This window comes from Diachasma alloeum, unplaced genomic scaffold, assembly GCF_001412515.2.
Source record: "Diachasma alloeum isolate Michigan unplaced genomic scaffold, Dall2.0 Dall_scaffold_00681, whole genome shotgun sequence".
Taxonomy (NCBI): domain Eukaryota; kingdom Metazoa; phylum Arthropoda; class Insecta; order Hymenoptera; family Braconidae; genus Diachasma; species Diachasma alloeum.
In genome coordinates this window covers 618,602-641,880 of record NW_021680813.1, presented here as the reverse complement: position 1 = coordinate 641,880, position 23,279 = coordinate 618,602, and the positions used below count along the sequence as shown (strand labels likewise).

Below are 23,279 nucleotides of genomic sequence, written 5' to 3'. Positions count from 1 at the left end.
CACATACTTTTGAGAGTTCTGAATAGCCCGTCGCTCAAATAGTTGGAATCAACGCTCACCCAGCTAAAAAATTCAATTTTGGCGAAAGTCGACTTTCCCCCTGGCAAAACCGAAAATTTAACCCTTTGGCTCCGGGTGAAAAACAATTTTTTTTAGTTTTCACTTTTCCCACATACTTTTGAGAGTTCTGAATAGCCCCTCGCTTAAATAGTTGGAATCAACACTCGCCCGACTAAAAAATTCGATTTTGGCGAAAGTCGACTTTCCCTCTGGAAAAACAGACAATCTGACTCTTTGGCTCGGGGTGAAAAAAAAAATTTTATTTCGACTTTTGTCGCGCCTTCGGGGGTTTCATTGGCATCAGAATTGTTAGAAAATACAGAATCAACTTTCACTTGGCGAAAAAATTCAATTTTGGCGAAAATCGACTTTCACCCTTGACCCACGTGAAAATGAAAATTTTTTTTCCTAATCAAAATCAGTTCAAAAATCTTTATACTTCCGAGTTTGCCCGGGCCTAAATTAGTTTTAAATGTAATAGTGGTCAGAACTTCTTGATTAACTAATTAGGATCTGATAAGATACTTTCGATGAGGATATCGGTATCGTCTCGATTACTCTTGAATCATATCGCCTTGAGGCCATTTCGGAAAATCGAGGGGGGGAGATGAGACGGACGACACCTAGATTAATCATGATTTTTCTTTATCTCATAAAATGGAAAAAAATTCTAGAATTGTACTAGATCTGTCGGTGGAAAAAATCTCTACTAAAAATATCTCTAATTGTGGTGGCTTGATCATCTCTCTGCACCATCACTAATATTACTGATTTATCGCATCACTACTGAATTCGTACACAGAACCCGTTGGTAGCAAGGCGCCCGTGTTCCTCGGTGATGTCAGACAATTCTTCTATCTCCGTAAGGAGGATGCAGACATTGGAATAATCTGTATTGCACAGGGGCATCCGGTTCCCAGAGTCAGGTACAATAAATTTACGAAGATTAAATTTATACTTTTGGCATGGTAGAACCTGTTGGGAGCAAAGCGCCAGCAATTATGGGAACACTAAAGGGTGGTTGGATGAAACAACCCTCGAACTCAAGCGTTGTGATGAGCTGTCCGGCCCAAGGATATCCGGTTCCAGCTTTCCGGTAAAATTACTGATATTTCAAGCCTGCCTTCCAAATGCAAATGCTAATACTCATGTGACACTGCATTGAATATATGACAATATAATAAGACACGCTCATACCGGCCTTTACATTGAGAAACAAATTTATTCAAACAAATGTGTTTGAGACCATAATGTAAATGCAGATCATGTGCGAAAATTTCGGGCATTTGTTTATCTCAAATTAAGTTTGGCATAAATAAATTTTTCTCGTAATATATTTGAATTTTTATGACTCGCTATGTTAGAGCCAGTTGGGAGTAAAGGACCCACGTTCATTGGAGTTGTCAAAGGCTGGATGGTGCAGCAGTTAGAAGATTCAAGTGTGGTAATGACGTGCCCGGCACAGGGATATCCTCTCCCGTTTTTTAGGTAAAATAAACGTCGAGAAACGTATTTCTTATCCAATAGAGCCCATTGGCCATAAAACGCCAGCATTCATTGGGGAAATGAGAGCTCCTTTGTAGGTGAACAAAAAAGTCAACTCTAATCTCATGGTGCCTTGTCCAGCGCACCGTTGTAATCGGTTCGGAATTCTCTACACGGAGGAAATAGATTAGTAAAAATTCTCATGTTGAAGTCTGCACATAGTAAACATTCCCAAAGTTTAGTAGAGCAAATCCACCAATTTCATATATTTAAAAATTTGCCTTAAATTTTTATAAATTTCACTTTTAATATTGGTGCTCTGAAGAATTCGGAGACAAAATGGAGAGAAAAAAAGATTTAGTCCTCCCAAAAAACTAGTTTTCCGAAAATATCTCGGAATCTAAAGGCGATAGAGAAATTTTTGTAAGAATCTTTTTTACAGAGCAGAATGCAGTCTACAAAAAAAATGTGTTTGGTGAGGAACTAGGTTTAGGGTGGATGTGGGAGAAAATGTGGAGGGAGATGCTGGAAAAATAATTGCCACTGTTTATCAAAAAATATAACTCAATTTATTGTGGGCTCGAACCACCTCATTAATTAAAATTGAATTATTAAATAGATACATTTCTTTGGTAGTATCGGCACTGTTGATAGTCTTTTCAAATAATTTGTTGAGTCACTGAATTTAACACTGAATTTAATCAAAACTGAGGTGATGTACTGAACGTAATCGATAGAACATTTAAAGAGTAAGAAGGCTAGACTCTCAACTACATTGCGGCTTCGATGCTGTAATACAACCCGTGCAATCTTCTCAATAGCTAGATTTCAACTACTTTTCGGGGGTTTCGCGATCCCCTGACCGCTCAACCAAAGGTTCCCGATGGTGCTCGAGGATTGTCGGTAGGACCGACCGTTTAACTGATCGATATATCTACGTTTCAAACAAAGTGTTTAGGAAGTTTCTTCCACCTACCGTTGATTCAGAGATATTTATTGAAATACCATCTCCAGATTCAGTAGTCAATTCGTTTTTTTTCGGTTACCCCCCCCCCTCCCTTTTGCCCCCAGACTCAAGCCCTGTCCCCAGGGATGGCCGAACCGCCAAAGGTTTGTCAAGCCCAGGCTTGTGCCGTATTTGGCCCGTTTCCCCAGCACTGACATTCTCTATCAGGACAGTGCACATTGGAGAAATGAAATCGTGTTCGTGGTTAGTCAGAAAACAATAAACTCCACTCTGATGATGCCCTGTCCATCACAAGATTATCCAGCGCATGCAATCAGGTAATGCCGAACCCCGAATTTTCATCAATTCATTCTCAGTAGAAGCGCAAAAATCTGACCGGGAGTAGTGTCCACGTTCTTGAGGAAACTGTAACGCCAGTGTATATAAGTTGAAGTAGTGAATACACCTTTTTTTTCCTTTTCCGAATCAGGGTTACCCGGTCCCAATTTATTGGTCATTTTTTGTTCTGCATAATCGGTTTTTCTCATGTCGCGTGACTAAGAGCCAGTGGGGAGTAAAGCACCGGCCATTCAGGGGGAGGAGAGGAGTTATATGAAACGACGTAACAGGAGTGACATCGTGATTCGTTGTCAGGGACAAGGGTATCCTGTTCCATTATTCAGGTAAATTTTTTCCACATATGTTGCAATTTCATTTATTGATTTTCTTGAAAATATCACATGAAAGCTGGACAATTGTTTTCAGTGTTAATAATACTGAATTTGCTTTGTGAAATGAACCTTTTGAAGTCGTCAACATTTAAAAATCGATATACACTGATAGAAAAAATGGAAGGATTCAGTTATCGTTAATGATGTTTCTTAACTACTAGTGCTATCCTTTAACTATTAACGAATGGTATTAATAGTTAAGACATCCCGTTAACAACAACTAAATTCATTTGTCAGTGTATATAATGAAGATAATTCTGAAAATCGTGCACCACATGGAGAGAAGAAAATAGAAAAGCTTACGATGGCCCCTCTTGCAACAGCTTATAAATAGAATGGGCCGGGTTTGTTCGGAAATTTATACAGTGCCATCGAGTCTTGGCTCACAACAAACATCCAGGCTTGGACCGTAATACATGCATCTGGGAATGCAGTAACACCGTGCCAAGGTTGGTTAGCAAGGGTTACACTGAAAAAAAGTACTCCTCACCCGTACTGAACGGTACTTGAGGGAAGTCCTTTTTCTTCTAATCCAAATGGCTTTATCTCCTTAATGTGGTAGGGGCACATGCCACCTTGAGGAAGGTGTCCTTTTGAAAAGTTTGGAAACGATTTGTCCTGAGTATCTTCCGTGTCCTTGAATGAAGTACAATACCTCTCGAACAAGTAGAAAAAGTACTGGGAGGAAGTACCTTCACTACTTTCCATTAGTACTTTTGTTACTTTTCGCGAGTACTTTTAGTACTTACCACAAGTACTCTTACGCACCTATCGATGAATGCAACTCATGGTTTTGGTTTCAATAAATATTCCGAATGTACGAAAGGGTGTGAAGTACCTAGAGCACTCCCGCTGAGGTGGCGACGTGATCTCTGAGGGAAGGGTAGGGTTCATCCCTAGGATATATCAAACCAACCGAGCTAGGTCTGGACAAAGCTTGCGGCAGCCTTTGGTAAGAGAGGCTTCCCAAATTTCGTTGAAAAAATTAATTAATTAGCTTTTGATTCATTGATATATTGGAATACAAAAAAACAGTTGCTAATGGTTGAAACGGAAATACAAATACAGTACACAAAATGAAATGCTGCATTTCAATAATTGTTCGAATGGCCAAGTGGATAAGGCATCGGACTAGAGATCAGAAACACTTAGGATCGAATCCCGGTGGGGGCAATTTTTTTGTCATTCCTTTTGATAATGGACGTTATGGGACAATTATCAATCGTTGAATAACACTAATAAACCTAAATAATGCGATAATATTTTGAACAACAATGATATTTGGTATTTCGAGGCTTGAATGAACCCTTCGAGGCCTTCTTCCCAGGCTTCGTTCAAGCCTCGTCACCCTGAGAACGTGGTTATCATTTCAGGGCTCAATGAGGTCTGATCCAAGCTTGGATACCAGCCCTCATCTAGCATTTGAGCCTTGGTTCAAGGCTTGACCAGCCCTGTTTCCTTCGTCAATTCCTACATGGGTTGATACTAAACTTCATTTCCGATGACTGGCTGAGTCTCAGATATAAGCCTTGACGTACTTAGCCTGAGTACTTGAAGCCTAAACTAGGCATGAATTGAGACTCGCCCAAGGATCCGGTAATCACCCAAATTAAACGATGAAAACAGGCCTGTCTGAGGTTTGGGTCTCGTCAACCCAAGGCACACACAGACTTGTTCCCATCGTCAGCCTTGGTAATTACCTGGGTAGACATGGTAATTCTTTCCAAACTCTGGAAATGTTTACTATTTGCAAATGGTGACATAGGAATCTTTTTTTTTCTTCTCTCCGTGCATTGGCAATCATTCTCTATGTCATTTTTGACAGGATTGAAGATTTGAAGAGCTTCAGTTATTTTTCTATATCCTATACATTATTTGTGCGTTATTATATGAGAATATATATTTTCTGCAAATATATTTTTCGATATTGGCGAATTTTCCATGGTACAGAACCAGTTGGATTGAAGGCCCCAAAGCTCTCGAGTGATGTATCGTTCAGCGGTTATAGTAGGCGCCAAGGTATAGATATTTCTTTCGACTGCAGCGCACAGGGAAGTCCCGCTCCTACCTCCAGGTAAATCTCGCTCAGTGTCGTCATTATTCATACGCAATAGTACATCAACGGGCTACTCAGGCAATTGCATCTTTTCACAAATGTGAGATTAGTTGACCTATATGAGGATTGGATTTCGGAAACGGTCACGTGGCCAATCCATTACCATGTATCCCATTCTGCAGGATAACGTAGAGACCATACAAAAAAACACATTTCTTGACGAGTACATACTCATATTTAACCTGAATTTCTGAAAATCGCGAGAGCAGATTCGTTCGATTCACTCTATTATCACATCTGAACACGTTCCCTATGCCAGCGTTTAGGTTAGTAAGAGGGTGTGCAGAGAATGAGAATTTGAATGCTAAATTTATCCGACAGAGCCCGTAGGCAGTAAGGCCCCATCAATTCATGGAGAAAAGGGGACTTTGATAGAAAGAAACACCGGTAGGAGTATCGTTATAGTCTGCCAAGCACAAGCATACCCTGTACCATCATTCAGGTAAAGTGACGCGATTATTGAATTAATGAATGAATGTTTGGGATTTGATAACAGAACCCGTGGGCCAGGTATCTCCTAAATTTCCGAGATCGTCAAAGTCTGAGTCTTTTGATATTATCGAAGGGAGGGAATTAAGGATGTTATGCGATGCACAGGCGTATCCTCCACCGAATTTCAGGTTAGTTGCCCAGAAATCTTGAGATTTGAAGGCTGTCTTTTATAGCCACAAATTGTAGATTCACAAAAGAAAAACTTACTTAAATTACACGAACAATTCCACACAGTTGTTATTTACATAGAATTAATTGCATGAGACGTGCAACACTTGCATTGAATTGTTTTACACATGTGTAGGCGGTTTTCCCATATGTGCACGTCAATTCTATGCGTAGCCGTGCAGAAATCTCTCCGCTCAATCCCCGCTTGCTATGCAGCAAGACGGGGCTGAGCAGTCGGTTCGAGCGCGTGAGCGGAGTTTCAGCCGCACCTCCGCTTGAATTTCTACACGGGTATATGAGTGTTGTTACATCCCTAGTTGAAAATTGAAGGGAATCTGCGACATAAAAAGTTGCAGCGACATTTGCGCCCGTTCTCACGCTTTGGGTCAGGGGGCCTATTCTCGAGTGGGTCGGAAATATTTTTGTTTACGGAAGTGGCACCGTATACGAATTGCGTATAGGAATCACATAGGCGTTCCGTCTGCGGAGCCACGTCCGAGCTCGGAAATATTTCCGATCCACTCGAGAATAGGCTCCCAGTCAGTGTTACCAGATCGTGACGTCACCCCATTTAAAATTGTACAGGTTTTGGCTATAAATCGCCAAAATCTGGCAACCCTGCTCTCAGTAGCGATGCCGCAGTACAGTGGGACTTCCGTAACTGCTCACCTACGTAAGTGCACGCTGTCCCACCACACGAGGAGAAGTGTTCCCCCACCATTACAATTCCCCTTCATGTCCGTTCTCTCTCTAACCTCTTCCGCTCTCTATCTACAATGCGCGAGGACTGTGCGCAATAGTATTCTGTTTACCCGGTACTTCGCCGTGTGTGGTTATCCGTGATAATCGCGCGCAGTCGGCCTAGTGGCTCTTTCCCCCACCATTGCCTCTACACGCATCTCTTTCTAACTCAGCGCTCTCGCTCTTTCGCTGGCGAAGAAGGGTCCTTTCATAAGTGCAAATTCCGAGAACCCAAACCCCGGGGGGCGTGCAGTTAAGGAGGTTCCACAGCTCGTTGATGTATATCGCGGGGAGTCTGCCGCAACCTAGTGTCGGCATGCACCATGGCACCCCAACGCGCATGAGGTTGGGCTTGATTTAGCGACAGATTGCGTAGCACAGTGTTTTATCAAATTTTATTGAAGTTTAAGCATAACAAGGCTACGATTGAGCGAAATCGAATCAAATAAGAGACAATCATAAAGCCGGATTGTTTAGATATTGTGACTGAACTTCGGTTGTGTGGGATTGCATGTAAAATTGCTGATTTACATCTGGACAAGTTGTTGATTTCTAACAATATTCATGGAATAAGTGAACTGAAATGTCCAGTTCCTATTGATTTGTTAAGCAAATTTGTTAATAATAAAATTCCTTAAATTGTCAGTGGAACTGTTACTTGATTAAAATTTACATGAAATGTAAGAGAAATTTCAGCCAAAAATAAGTTCTTGTAGTGGGTAAAGGGTTTCTCGTAATTTGAGTCGTGTTCTAATTCGGGATGAAAAAAATCATAAAATGAAAAAATTAATAGAGCAAGAGCTAATCCTACATCGCTTAGATTGCCAGATATTTTGTTACTGTTCTTTATTCACTTGAAGAGAGCGAACGATTTGAAATTTGAAATTGAAACTTTCAGTAAGTCTCTAAATTGCTGAATCTTGGCAATTAATTAGGTGCAAACGTAATTCCGTACCAATTACTTGACACGGAACGTATCTGGCATTTTAAGATATTTTTGAAAAGTCAGGTGTCAACGTGAGAGTTTTCCTCCAAATTTATTAATCTACTAATTTATATATTGATCCATCAATTTGCCAATTTATTAACTCGTAAATGAATGGATTTTTTCATTTTTCAAATTTGGACAAATGTAAATCATGAGGTAAACGGAGTGGTACCTTATTTTTGTTTGCCTCAAGGATATAAAGATCATGAGACAATCAAAAGATGAATTCTCTCTGTTTATTTGCTGTAGATATTCGCACCTCAAAAACACGTCTCGTGTGTCGTGACTCGCGTCTCGTGACTGGAAATTTGCATAGAACGCAGGATCCCCGCGCTCGTGACCCATGTCTCATGACTCGTGTCTCGTGACTCGCACGTAGTCACTCGCATCTCGTCACTCGTGACTAGAAATCCGCATGGTACGAAGGATTCCCAAAGTTGTGCCTCATGCCTCGTGGATTTTTTTTGAAATTTGCGTTATTCGTCAAATTAATTTTATTTTTCAAATATATCAATAACGAGCAGCCCTACCAAAAAATGTCAAAAGATCTCCATTATAGAGGATTAAATTTCCGATGAAACATGACTGGTTTTCAATGTGAAACCAGAGTTCATAGCAGAGATGTCGGACAAGATGTGAATGTTTTTTTGGCCCCGAATTGACGAGCGAGTTGCGAATGGCGTTTAACATCTCCGTCACAATTTGAACACCCAGAAGATAGCTTATAGTATGATGTGGAAAAGAATTGTGCAAGGTTTTTCCAATGTCACTCGGCAATTTACGAGTTACGACAGTGATAACGCACCATTTTTCAATCCCCGAAACACTTAATGTCATTTGTAAATTTCAGTTTTAAATTTTTTTATTGTCAGGGTGGGTCGGTTCAAGTCGAAGATACAATATCAGACATAGTATCGTCGTACGACAGTTTTTCTTGTGATGAACCAGAGTCTGTGAAACTATTTCAGTTCAAGCGCACCCGCTTCCAACATTCAGGTAGCCTCTATTGGAATAATTCATTTATCGAAATAATCCTTGTAGAACCAATCAATGGGGCAGCCCCGCGAGTTCCACCAACAGCCAAAATTACAGTTCTTTCGACGATCCATAATTCTTCGGTGACGATGTTGTGTCAAGCGCAAGCAAATCCTCTTCCAGTCTTCAGGTAATCATAAAAAATAGAACGACTCTTCTTATTGCTACGATATTATCGTCAAAAAATCGCAAACTATTTTGATTTCAATGGTTATAGAACCGATAACTGACACGGGCCCTATAATTGCATCAATTGATAAAAGAATTGAAAAAGATAAATTTTATTTTTCGATATTATTTTCATAAGCGAATCCACTCCCAGTCTTTGGGTGAATGAAACATAAAATCTAATACATTATTTCGTCACGTCATTATCGTAACAACAACCCTATCCTAGCGTTCAGTTTGTCAATTATTATTTAACTAAATCTCTAAAATATGAATTTTTCCGATAACTTTATAGAGCCACTAGGTAGTGTTCCTCCTCGCCTACCCCCCAGATCGAAGTTCGATGAGTTGTTGAGACCTCAAAAAACAACAGTAACACTTCTCTGTGAGGCACAGTCTAGTCCAGCCCCACTTTATAGGTGAGCCTATCTTGATTCTACCAACATTGGTTTTTATCCCGTTGATGTATATCGACCACAATATAGCCAAGGGTAACGTCCGAATTATGATTAGCCACCTGTAAAGACGCCCTTCGTTACTCCGTACCAACAGTTGCAAGGGATACTTTGCTACTCGGTGCTTGACCTCCAGTATTCATTTCTTCTGTCAGGGAGAAGCTCGTATAATTTCTCACAGCCCAGTCAATATATTATTGCTAATAAATTAGCAATTGGCTTGACAACGGAATTTCCATGACGATGTATTTTAAATTGGAATCAACGATTTATTGCCCCAACATTGGCAGCCAATATTTTACCAACGCTGGCAGCCAACAACGCTTCAACGTTCTCTTCATTTGTTCTCAAAATTATGTTTTAAATACTATCTACCCTGACTGGCCGCGTTCCGTTCTCAAGAAATAACCAGTAGTAATACCACTACTGCTCCAAAATCATCGCTTATTTTCCAATAATTTCATTGCAACCAAGAAAAGAGGGTCGGAAGAGAGTGGGGATGATTAACAGAAAAAATGTAATAATTGATATTATTGTAGATTTAGTTCAATACTATCATTTTATTGGGAGTATTATTGATATGCAGAAAACAAATGATCATTTTCAAGAATAACGCGGTGGTTGGGTAGATAGGGTACAGACCTACTAACCGAAGGGTTCGGAGTTCAAGTTCCGCTCTGGGGGATTTTTTTTCATTATTTTCTCGACCCGCCTGTTCTGGAATCACTATTTATTCATTTATTACTCATTTTTCACTCAATTTATTAAACCAGTTCGCAATTTATTGATTAGCAACAACGTCTGTAAATCAGGCAAGGGCGAAACATGGCCGCCTATTGTGGTCCTTATCATGTTTGGAAATCAGGTTCTGATTATGTTTTGCGCTATTTCCTATCAGGCCCTGATGTCGTAGCCTTAACAGAACCGAATCTGTTCTACAGCACAGCGGACCAGGGCCTGACTACACGGAGAGAAATATTCAATAAAAATTAACAGAAAAAAGACGTAAAAATTACGTTTCGAAACGTAATCTGGGAGCGAAGTAAAATTCAATAAAAAGTGTCAATCGTCACGTAAATTCTACGATCTGTTCCGTAAAAATTACTCATCCGTCCGACGCCTCACGGCTAGCCATGAGTCACCGTGAGGGGTAGATTTTAACAACACGTTCCGTAATTTTTCCGGAACTTTTCGTAAAAATTCTTAAACATCCAAGAATTTTCATGTTCTGAGGCATAATAAGTCTTGAAGTTTCTGTTAGATTTTACAACTACAAGAAAAATTACGTGACTTTTTCGTATTTTTTCAGTGACAGACCTGAAAATTTACTGAACGTTTCAGATTTATTCTCTTGTATTCCTATAGAAATTCACTGAAAACGGTTCTCGCTTGCGGATTACGTGAAATGTTCTGTAATTTTTCTTGAATATTTCTCTCCGTGTAGTCAAGTATATACTAAAATTTCTACTCGGGACGGATCTATATTCATCTTGACTCATTTTGCTTCACTACTCAATTTCCTAATGTAGTCCAATGGGTATCCTGTCACCGCCAATAGAAATTTCTTCATTCGAATAGGAAAAAGTTAACTCATTGCTATCCAAGTCGTAAAAATAAACGTCTTCCAGAGCCAAACAGCAACGTAGGACCAAGAATCGCCGGTGAGCGTTACGAAGGTGGAAAACTCGTTACGGTGATTGTAAACAGAGTAGTAGCATTGAACTGTGCGGTCCAGGGGTCACCTGTTCCAGTTACAAGGTATAAACACCTTGGGCGCTTGTTGGTGTCAGTCAGATGCATTTTTGACTCTTCGTTTCGCAAAAGGAAATATTGACAGTTCTTTCCCGTGCAATAGCTCTAAAAATATAAGGTTCGGGAGGTTGTTCAGGCACCCGAGGGTCAGAACGTGGCCCTTGGTCACTCGCTCCAGGCTCATCACCTTTCGACCAGCAGTCTTTTCAACCGCCTCCCTTCCCTTCCTGCGTACCTCTATTGCTCCCCATTCCTTGTTAATGATGTGGAATGATTTCATTTAATGCATGTTTTTTTTTCTCTTTAGTGATTAATCAGCTGCACAATTCCGTTGCAAATTGATGCAAGAAGATTAAGATCAAACGGATAAAGCCTTAATACTTTGGGACTAGTGATGTAAGGTCAACGAATCTCATAGTTTCATCAATATCTCTGAATTAATTTCGATGACTTATCTTCTTTCATCATTTTGCTACAAACATTAATTCTTAATTAACAAAAGCATCAACCAGAAGTGATTATCATGGACATTCTCAAGCGTTACATAAGGTATTGTCAAAATTTTGTAGCATTTAATTATTTACAATCACAACTGAAGGACTTGACCATGCGAATTCATGGGTAAGTACTTAGCGCGTAATTATTATTATTCTGAGTAATTATTGCAATGAAGGATCACGGCTGTGAGATGAATGTTAAGGAGTTACTGGACTATGAAAAGATGCCTTCGATAATTTCAATTTCAGAACCATCCGGCCAAACAGCACCGAAGATTACCGGAGATGGTCTGAATAAAAAAATCGGTGTTAAAACCGATTCCCTGGCACTTATATGCGCGGCACAAGGATTCCCTGCACCTCAATCTAGGTACACGCGCAATATCGCGTGTCGATGGCCGTCATTCCGTATTCACTTTAAATGCAATCATCAGTGAATTGATTTGTACATTCATCCATCTGATTAATTATCCAAACGGGGATACGGGTTGAATTAAACGTTGAATTAGAGTCAAAAAAAGATATAAGGAAAGCAAGAATCCCCTCAGAAATACCTGCCGGTGTTAGATTATCGTTTTAAATATTCTGCGATGCTCCTTGTTGCAGATGGTACAAATTCCTCAATGGGACGACACGTAGACAACCAGTACAGCTGAATGATCGAGTACGTCAAGTCAGTGGAACTTTGATAATTCGTGAGGCACGAGTTGAGGATTCTGGGAAGTATCTCTGCATCGTTAACAATTCAGTGGGCGGTGAGAGCGTGGAGACTGTATTGACTGTAACGGCACCACTTGGGGCGGAAATTGAACCGCGTACACAAACCGTTGACTTCGGCAGACCTGCAACATTCACTTGCAATGTACGAGGGAATCCCATTAAGACTGTTTCATGGATGAAAGATGGAAAGCCACTTGGACATGAGGATTTGGTGTTGAGGATTGACAGTGTCAAGAAAGAGGACAAGGGAATGTATCAGTGCTTTGTGAGAAATGATCAAGAGAGTGCACAGGCTACGGCTGAGTTGAAGTTGGGAGGACGGTTCGAGCCACCTCAGATTAAACAGGCATTCACTGAGGAGACATTACAGCCAGGGCCCAGTATGTTCTTGAAGTGTGTGGCTAGTGGTAACCCTACACCTGAAATTACATGGGAGCTTGATGGGAAGAGGCTGTCGAATACTGAAAGGCTGCAGGTTGGACAGTATGTCAAGGTCAATGGAGATGTTGTTTCGCATTTGAATATATCCAGCATTCATACAAATGATGGAGGACTTTACAAGTGTATTGCTGGATCAAAGGTATGAAATATAAATTCAGATTGCGTAATGATAAATGTTTTGAACACTAGTGAGAGGATTGGAGAAGATTGTTCACGTTTTGAAGGAAAACTTTGAAATAATGGAAAATATGTTGAGTTCTATTCAGTACCATAGGAGATATTTACGACCTTGGGTTTTGAATTGAGTGAATTTTCTTGTTGACAATCTCACAATTATTGTTTATGATTTATCAAATAACAAATGTCAATAATAAATCCACTAATTGCATCTTGTAAAATTATAAAATTATATCTTTCAAAATTATGTCACGTTTTATTTTTCTCGTCTTTTTTTCTGCAACTCTTGTAATCGAAATAAGTACTCTGAGCCGTCATACAAGTTGGGTTTCGTCCTAGATCTATTTTATTTTTTATTTATTTTTCCTTTGCCACCCTATTCAATTTTTTACATATTTGCGGTTTCATGGACCGACTTCCTCTCCATCCGTCTCGCATTGTACCCCAGGAGCTGTACCCCACGTACAGACTCTCCTGGAGACCAAGGGAAACCATGGAAAACTTGGTCGACAAGGGCGTCCAACGACCGAGCTTCATCGGAGAATCATTGGAGAAGTGTTAGGAAAATATTCTCCGATGATTCTCGGTATCTAGACTTCCGTTCGACGGATTTCGAAAGATTAAAAATCTCAATTGCCCCAAACCAGACCCGAACGCGCGCCTCACGGGTTCCGCTGTCCGGCCGAGCGATTTAACCACTTCGAGCACTGTCGCCGGTTCATTTTATTTTCTATTTTTTCGTCTCGAAATTCCACGAATGTGGTCAGAATATTCCAAAATGGCGTTACTTGACTTTGATTATTAACAGTATGACGTGAATTTAAATATATACTTATATGTTACATTTTTTTGGTACATAATCGAAGTTGTTTTGGGGTGTTTTGACCAATTCGCGAAATTTCGAGAAGAAAAAATTAAAAATAAAATAGATGCTGACGGATCCCAACTTGTATAATAGCTCAAAATACTTGTTTTCATTATAAGAGTTACTGAAAAAAAGGTGAGAAAAATAAAAGGTGACATTATTCTGAAAATTCAAGTTTTTCAAATTATTGTTTTTTTAAAATTTGGTATTATGAGCACCTAGCGATTGAAGAAAAAAATTAACCAAAATCTTCTTATAGATGGTAGAAACTGGAAAATTTTGAGCCATCATAAATTAAAATCAGCTGAATAGAACTCGAGGTATTGAAAAACAACGAAAGAACTAAAAAAAATCATATCTTCGAAATGGGATATTGAAAAAATCTGAAAAAAAATGAGAGATAGTTTTTTAAAAAATCGAGATCAACTTTCAAAAGTGTAAGGGTCAGCCGTTGACTCATTTAGGATGGAACCCTTCATATATTTTCATCGGCATTCCCGATCTGGAGATTATTTTTTAAATAGCGCACACTTCGCTAAGTCTCACTCTGCTTTTTTGAAGATATTTATAATATACCCTACCGATCTTTAATTAATTTGATTTCGACTCATTCAATGTGTTAGGTTGGCTCTGCTGAACATTCCGCTCGTCTTAACGTTTACGGTCTTCCTTTCATTCGTCACATGGACAAAAAAGCCATCGTAGCTGGGGAAACGCTGCGTGTAACATGCCCAGTAGCTGGTTATCCTATTGAAAGCACCGTTTGGGAGCGCGACAACCGTGTTCTACCCATCAACAGAAAGCAGAAAGTCTTTCCCAATGGTACACTCATCATCGAGAACGTTGAAAGACACAGTGATCAAGCCACCTACACATGTGTCGCACGGAACGCCCAAGGATACTCAGCACGCGGTACACTCGAAGTTCAAGTCATGGGTAAGTTGAAAAACTTATTTAAACTTTTTCCCACGTCAAAACATAGGGATTATTCGTCAAAGGAAATAACAAAGTTAATAGAAAAAAAATTCAATCAATTCAGTTCTCTTCAGGTGTGTTTTGGATTATATTCTGCAACTTTTCCAATTCCTTGGAAATTCGATGAGAAATTTCAATTTTTGTTGAAAATGAAAAACTTGCCCGTTATTGTCGTTCGAGAATGTAATTTTTTTAAATTCACTAATGGATCAGCTTCAATTCGCTTTCAAAATCGCAAGTGATTATCATTTTGAAAAAATGGTGTTGTTAAAAAAAATTTTAAGTCAAATGTTCTTATGGGGCAGTACAATATAATTCTCATGCCTCACAAACTAATGGCTCTTGTGCAGACTCTGTAAGTGCTTCGGATGGCAAGAGCAAGCACATATTAAAATACTCTAATAATGTTTAAATATGTCGAGAACATGGGACTTCAAGCCATATGGCAAGCGGGAGCAGTGTACTTGCTCGCCTAATAAAATCCGTGTGGGATCCCGCTGAGATTCCTTAAGTGAAACTTTTCTCATTTTTTACATAACTCTTTTTATAGCACAGATAAGAGAAAAAAAATAAAGTTACCACCGTCATTGCTCTGGCCATCCTATTAATAATTATTTTTTCAGCCAAATGAACGAGACAAAGTTTCCTAAATTATGAAAAAAAATGGCATAAGTGCCCAATATAATATTTTAAATTATTTTCAGTATTTAATTTTCATACGCGAATCAATTCGTTGACGTCATTTCCCTCTAGAGAGTAAGAAAATAATTTTGAAACTCTCAACCGCACATAATGTGAACGTAGGAAACCAACAGGGCGGCTATGGCAGGTGGTACAAACTCGTGAAGAACACCTGCTTCTCAGGAGGAGGGCGGCAAATTTCCATTCTCCTTTTACTCGTTTTTTTTCTCTCGTTCAACATGTATACCTGCAGATAAAAATCCCCAACCACAGACTGTCTCCCCAGTCTCGGAGGCTCCAAATAACACTCCACATTTGATCTCAATAAAAATTCTAGTTTAAAGATTGCTTTTCACCAGTGACACCAGCGGTACAACAATTTGCATTCACGAAACTACCAATGAACGCTGGAGAATTTGCAAATCTCCAATGTATTGTTCCAACCGGCGATTTGCCCTTGATGATAAAATGGAGTTATCCAGGAGAGGAAATGGGTGGTTCATCTGGCGTTATAACTAAGAAAGTCGCGGATCGTGTTAGTATGTTAATGATATCAGCGATTACAGCTAAACACGCGGGGGATTACGTTTGCACGGCCGAGAATGCGGCAGGGACTTCATCATATAAGACACAGCTCACAGTTAACGGTTCGCGGTTTGAAAATAGTCCGATGGTGATACGTTGTTTATACCTATTAATTTTATTGTTTGCTATGAGGCCGTTTAGTTTTAGTTTTATTGTAGAAAAATAATCTTGGCTCAAGAATATACATTTCAAATTGTCGAATGGCGGATCCCTAAATCCTTAGCTGAATACGAGCTAAATAGACCTTTTTATACCTTCATCACTTTCAGAGACAACGATAAAAACTTCAGAGTTATGAATAGATGTCACGTTCTACAGCACTTATAAGTAACATTCGATTGAGACAAGGTTCTCCAGACTCAGAAAAAATTAGAAAAATTCTTGAACTAAGATTAGCTTTTTCTATACTCAATTTAGTTTTTTTTGTTGGGTCTCTCCCCCGCACCTCCTGGGACCGAAAACAATCAACGAATCTGAATGAATAGTGACATCTGGCATCTCTGCTGGTTTTTCTTCATCTTCAAAAAAACTTCACTACCTTCTCGTTCAATTCTTCATAAAGATCATTAAATGTGTTCATAGTCGCGCCGCAGGTACTTCAATTCTCATTCGGGGAAGATCCCCTTAATTCCGGTGAAATGCTCTCAGTCTCCTGTACAATTGTTAAGGGTGATCTACCAGTCAACTTGACGTGGAACTTCAATGATGAGCCAATCAATCATTACGATCGTCATGACATTACAATTATTAATAATAATAAAAGAGTGAGCTTTTTGAGCATCGACAGTGTTTCGGCGAGACATGCTGGCAAGTACAAGTGCATCGCAACAAACGCGGCCGGATCCCACAGTCACACCGCTGTTCTCGCAGTCAATGGTAGCATCATTATTTGTCTAACCGCAATTCTTGTGTCATCGTTGTCAATTTTTTTTATCTGATTTTTGTTTTATTATGACACGCGATGGTGAATCTCCCGACAACGATGACGAGGCTTGTTGATATATCTATATGCAAAAAAAATCTTATTGTCAGTGCACGCTGGTCGCGCGGGGACTATTGAGTGACTGTCTACATCCCGTATATCAAAACCTCAACGTTGAATCCCGTATGTAAATGTCTCCGCCGCCCACAAAGTATTTGTGAGAACTTTATTCGTGTAGAGGAGGAGAACATTTCTGTTTGCCAAAGGGAAATATTCAACTTTCAAATATTATGAGAACGAGGTTTATCAAACGATGAAAATATTCAATTTTAATTAAACCTTACATTTGTGATAGATAGAAAATCGACGATTACGAGTAAACCGTCGGAAATTTTTGATATTAATACATATTGTGATCAATTTTTATTTTGAAGATAACATAATGCAAATTTAATTCAGGTGGTTCAATTGCTTAATGTGGAGAAATGTTAGATTAAAATCAATCTTGCTTGATTATATCAAAATTCTCTTTAACTTATAGTAATATCTGCATAATGTCACATGAAACGGAGTAGAATTGCGTCTTGTCAATATCAATCAGCTACAGCGACACACTAGTGCAATAAATACACGATGTCCCGAAACTGCGCACTTTATTTTTGAAGGTGCAAAGAGGGTGAAATTTGGTGTCGAAAGTTCCTCTTCAATTTTCCTGTACGACGCCCCTCCCCCTTCCCCGTCAAGTTCTTCAACTTTGAATTTGCCCAATCACAGCGTTGCTCCGCCCACTGCGCGAGTGGTTCTCAACTCTATCGTTTTCAAATGAGAAAAATCATTATTTTGACATTTTTTCTCCATTATTTAAGATATGATGATTGAAAATGGATCAAAATTATAATTTTTCTCATTTGAAAAGCATTAAGTTGACAACCACCGGCGCAGTTTAAGGAGCAACGCAGTGATTAGTTAACTTTAAAGGTGAATAACTTGACGGGGGCGTCGGACAGTAAAGGTGAAGAGGACCTTTCGACTCCAAATTTCACCCTCTGTCCACTATCAAAAATAAAGTGCGCAGTTTTGGAACACAGTGTATACTATTAAAATATTCCATCCATCTTAAATTATCAATGTATGATATATTTGCAAATATATTCGTTAAGTGACGCGAACAAGCGTAACATAAACTGACGATAGGTTCATCTTTACAATCACTTCAGTTTAAGGATTCGCAATGAAATTGATATGTCGAGCAAGATTCGCCTAATGAATAATAGTCTTTGAAAGTAGAAATAGTTCCAGAAATCAGAAATATTTTTTTCCTCTATGGTGTATCGCTTCCGGTGAGACGTTCTACTAGACAAAGGATGGTGTCACTGAGATGTAAATCACTCTCGCTTTGATCTATTCACTCGATAATTTCCTAAAACGAACACTCCATGCCACAAACATGAATCCCTACCCAGTCCTATTATCTCGAAAAACCTAAAGAGATATTTCAGTTGCACCACAGATAGCCCCGTTCTCCTTCGGCGAGGAGGCTGTAAACGCCGGAGACATGGCAACAGTCCAATGTGCCGCCGTCAAAGGCGATCTGCCTTTGGACATTCAATGGTCTCTGAACACTCATCCTATTGACCCGGATCATCATCGTGACATCGTAGTGAGAAAGAGTGGTCAACGTGCTAGTACACTGACCATAGAATCAGTTGCTGCACGTCACGCGGGTATATATTCCTGTAGTGCTAGCAATACAGCTGGCTCGACGTCCCACTCAGCCGATTTGTCTGTTAATGGTAGGCAATAAATCGGAAATCGTGCTGAGATGCATGCCACATTTCATCCGTGTGCCTATCACTCTCCTCACCCGCGACTATGAATGACGACTCTTATATGCGCCCGTTTTCCTCCAACTTGGTCGCTATTGTTTTTCCATTAGTTCATTGCTGCAATTGTTATTTGCGCCATCCCGCATTGCGTCATTTGTCATTGCGGACAAAGCAGTAAATTGGGGTGAGTCAGTGTCAGCTGTTTATACGATCGTGAGTGGTGATATTGTGCTGGAGATTTCGTGGGCTTTTGACGGCATATCATCATCAATGATGACAAACCTCGCATTTCTGTGACTGTCACTAAACGAAATAGTCTGATATGAGTCGTTTCAGCGAGTCCGAGTCATGCGGAAGAATACACATGCATGGCATCCAATGCTGTTGGGGAACCATACGGAGAAAAAATTTCCAGATTTTTTCCGGAGAAATTCAGGCAAAAATTACCGTGCCGCCTGGTAAAGTGGATTCAATTGTCTAGCACCAGAAAAATTCCGGTGCTGCATAGTAAAGTTCCGGTACCGCACAGTAAAAGCTTGATCCCTGGCTGTTTTCTATTACATGATAAATTCTATTCAATACTTAAAAATGAGTATAGATTGCCATTCAGCATATCATCATATTTATTTTTTTAACCTCTACTATCTCCCCTCTCCTATATTGATAGCGGAATGCGCAGCAAAGCTACGTGAAATGTTTGACAGGCAAATGTATCTCTAGAGCGTTATTCACCCCATGGAGAGAAAATAAAAGGCACTTATTTTATTTCTTAGCCGTTTTATCACAACACTAATTAATATTCCACTGAATCGATGCTTCACGGAGAGAAATGTTCAGTAAAAATTACGGTACTTACAATTCGCTTACCGATTGCGAAATCGACTCAGAAAATTTAAGTGACGGTATCGTAATTTTTCTCAGGAAATTCAGATAAAAATTACGGAACTTACAATTCGCTTATCGATTGCGAAATCGACTCAGAAAATTTAAGTGACGGTATCGTAATTTTTCTCAGGAGATTCAGATAAAAATTACGGAACGCTCTGGAAAAATTCTGTGACGGTTTCGTAAAATTTCCTACAGCCATATTTCGCTCCGGAATTACGGAAAAGATACGTAATTTTTATTGAATATTTCTCTCCGTGTATGAAAAACATCAACCTGGGGCTTCAGTGGGGAGGTATGTGAGAGAGGAGGCAATACGGAAAACATCATCTGGTCACGTTGAGTTGATGTTCGTGGTTGCGAAGAGGGAACGAAGAGTGCCGAAATCTTACGAATGCGCGAAAAAATGACTGTTGCAACAGTACTATTTCCTACTCTTTGCGGTACATTTCGCTTGAAAAGACCATCCGAACCCACTTTACTGTGCGAGCACGGTAATTTTTCTCGTACTTTTCTCTCCGTGTAGTTATTCTACACAGTTGACGTTCAATGGTAGATCCATTAAAGACACTCACTCGTGGCTTCATTGCAAAAATCGGGTGAAAAAATCGAAATTGGAATTCACTTCAGATTTTAATTATACAAGGCTCGCTTTGGACGTGGTTTTTCAATTTTTTCTTTGATCGCTCGCACTGTTTGACGAGCTACATACACTGATAGAACGGTTTAGTCGAACCAAACGAGACTTTTTAGCTATTACCACGATTCGTTAACTATTAACGAATCACGGTAACAGTTAAGAAGCCTCGTTTGATGCAACTGAATCGATCCACCTTTTCTATCAGTGTAGAAACATCAAAGATTTTTAAAGACTTTTTAAATCTCGTATTGAACGTAGAGATCGGCCTCGTTGGGTTAACCAGGGCAAAATTTGAGAAAACAAGTGTTTTTCAGTTGCGCCCCAAATTGCACCCTTCACCATCGCCGAGGGTCCAGTTAACTGGGGCGAGTCAATAAGTGTTCCCTGCTCAGTCCTCAAAGGTGATCTCCCAATAGACATCACCTGGGCCCTTAATGGTGTCCCAATTCGACGTGATCGTGGAGATATTAATATTGTTGCGACAACCCGGAAGAACAGTATTCTCAGCATCGATTCGGTCTCAGCGGGTCATACGGGTGAATATACATGTTCTGCGTCGAATTCAGCGGGTGGAACAAGTCATTCAGCGACACTCACTGTGAATGGTATGTTCGACCAAAAAAGGAGCTATCAAAACGAAAGAAAAAGAGACTGAAGCCTTGAATGTTTTACAAAATTTCCTTCTCACATCCAACCAAAGTGAAACCGACTCCGAGGTGAAAGAAGCTTATCCTCATAGAAAACTTTGCATAGAGCCGAATCCAGCGCGATTTTTGTTTCGTTTTTTAGTTGCTCCTCAAATAGTGCCTTTTGTGATGGGTGATGAACCGGCGAACTGGGGGGATGCAGTAACCGCGACTTGCACAGTCTTCAAAGGCGACTTTCCGATTAACATCGAGTGGTCGTTGAACGATCAACCAATCCACAATAATTATCCTGATATAGTAATAAGTACGTCGAGTAAACGCGTGAGTGTCTTAACAATCGATCAAGTAACAGCACGACATGCCGGTGAATACTCCTGCAGCGCCAGCAATGCAGCGGGCGGAATGAGTTACACAGCATCACTGAGCGTCAACGGTACAATTCGTATTTTTCCACAGAATTGAATAGAACAGAACAGGGTCAGGTTATCTATATATGAGACGTGTTGTTCCCAGTCGGTCCCATTAAACTTTCCATAATCCTTTCACAAGAGTTTTCATAAATTTTATTTGAATTATACAGTCGCCCCACAAATAGCTCCATTCGTGATGGGTGATGAACCGGCGAACTGGGGCGACACAGTCACCGCTACCTGTACTGTGATCAAGGGAGACAGACCCATTGAGATTGAGTGGTCACTCAATGGCGAGCTCATAGACCATAATAAGCCTGATATTACTATTAGCACTGGTAAAAGCGTCAGTTTATTAACAATCGATGCAGTGAGTGCTCGTCACGCGGGAGATTACACTTGCTCAGCGAGCAATTCCGCTGGAGGAACAAGTTACTCTGCTTCTTTAACGGTCAACGGTATATCATTCACATTGTTTTGTTAATTTATTCGATATTTACGAACTTCCCATCCTTGTCATCATCATTTTCCCCACAAAGTTCATTTGAAAGGTTTTCGGCATCATTTATACATTATTCATGCGATTATTATTGTTATGAGGACTGATAGGGCTAAATAGCGAAAGACATTTTTCTTACATTGAAGAATATTTTATAGGAATCGTGCACTGATACTTTATCTTGGAATTATTCTCGCTCGTATTAATAATTTTGATTCGATATATAGGTTGAAGTGAGGCAACATTAACTTTTCTTGGTCGTTATGATCACTTTGCCCTTATCGATGAGGGTAATATGAAGATCATTGAATGTGCTTTATCTTATTTACGTGGTGTGTGGTGTATTATTCATGCGGGTATTATTTTTATTAGTTCGTCCTGAGATTGCTGCTTTTACGTTTGGAGAAGAACCATCCAATTCCGGGGATACTATATCGACTTCGTGCACGGTTATAAAAGGGGATTACCCTATTTCGATCGAGTGGTCATTAAACGGGGTACCGATATCTCCTAATTCAGAGATAAGTATTGTTAGTACTAGTAAGAGAGTCAGTGTGCTGACGATCGATGACGTCTCGGCTCGACATGCTGGGGAGTACACGTGCTCAGCGAGTAATACCGCTGGTGGAATAAGCTACTCGGCTTCCTTAGCTGTTAATGGTATTGATTTTTCAATAATTGATGTTTTCAATTGAAGAGCAGGCTCATCTACGAAACGATCATCTACACTTCCTCCACCTATATTCAACACCTATTTCTATCTATTATTCATGATTGTTTTCCTGGGTATTCTCAGTTGCTCCCGAGATAGCTCCCTTCGATTTCGGTGACAATCCCTCAAATGCAGGAGATACAGTGACAGCTCCGTGTACAGTTCTGAAAGGCGATCATCCTATTGACATTCAATGGGCTCTGAATGGTATACCAATCACTACAGAGCCGTCAGATATCGCTATTGTTAACACCAGTAAACGCGTTAGTTTATTGACTATCGATGGAGTCTCTGCTAGACACGCTGGTGAATACACCTGCACCGCCAGTAATGCTGCGGGTGCCATCAGTTATTCATCGACATTAGCCGTCAATGGTAACTCATTATGAGATGATGAGGATATTGAATAAAAATTCCGTCCTTTTTTTGTAGATTTTGCCAAAAGCCATCCCTTCACAATTCCTTCCTATAAAAAAAATCTCATTCTCTCCTTCACTTTCGATTTTTGTGGTATTCTCAGTTGCTCCAGCGATAGCTCCCTTCGCTTTCGGAGATGAACCTTCTAACGCAGGTGAGACGGTAACAGCCGCCTGTACAGTTCTCAAAGGTGATCATCCTATTGATATTCAATGGGCTCTGAACGGTGAACCGATTACCAAG

General features: G+C 39.9%; 1 protein-coding gene across 1 annotated transcript in view; it reads left to right on the top strand.

Moving 5' to 3' along the window:
• LOC107044111 (Down syndrome cell adhesion molecule-like protein Dscam2) overlaps positions 1–23,279 on the top strand; it is an 82,828-nt gene that overhangs the window by 34,516 nt on the left and 25,033 nt on the right. The window contains exons 8-10 of the mRNA XM_029126541.1: positions 12,241–12,934; positions 14,461–14,773; positions 21,141–21,431. Coding sequence (XP_028982374.1) covers positions 12,241–12,934; positions 14,461–14,773; positions 21,141–21,431 — 1,298 coding nt within the window. The remainder of the gene's footprint in view (positions 1–12,240; positions 12,935–14,460; positions 14,774–21,140; positions 21,432–23,279) is intronic.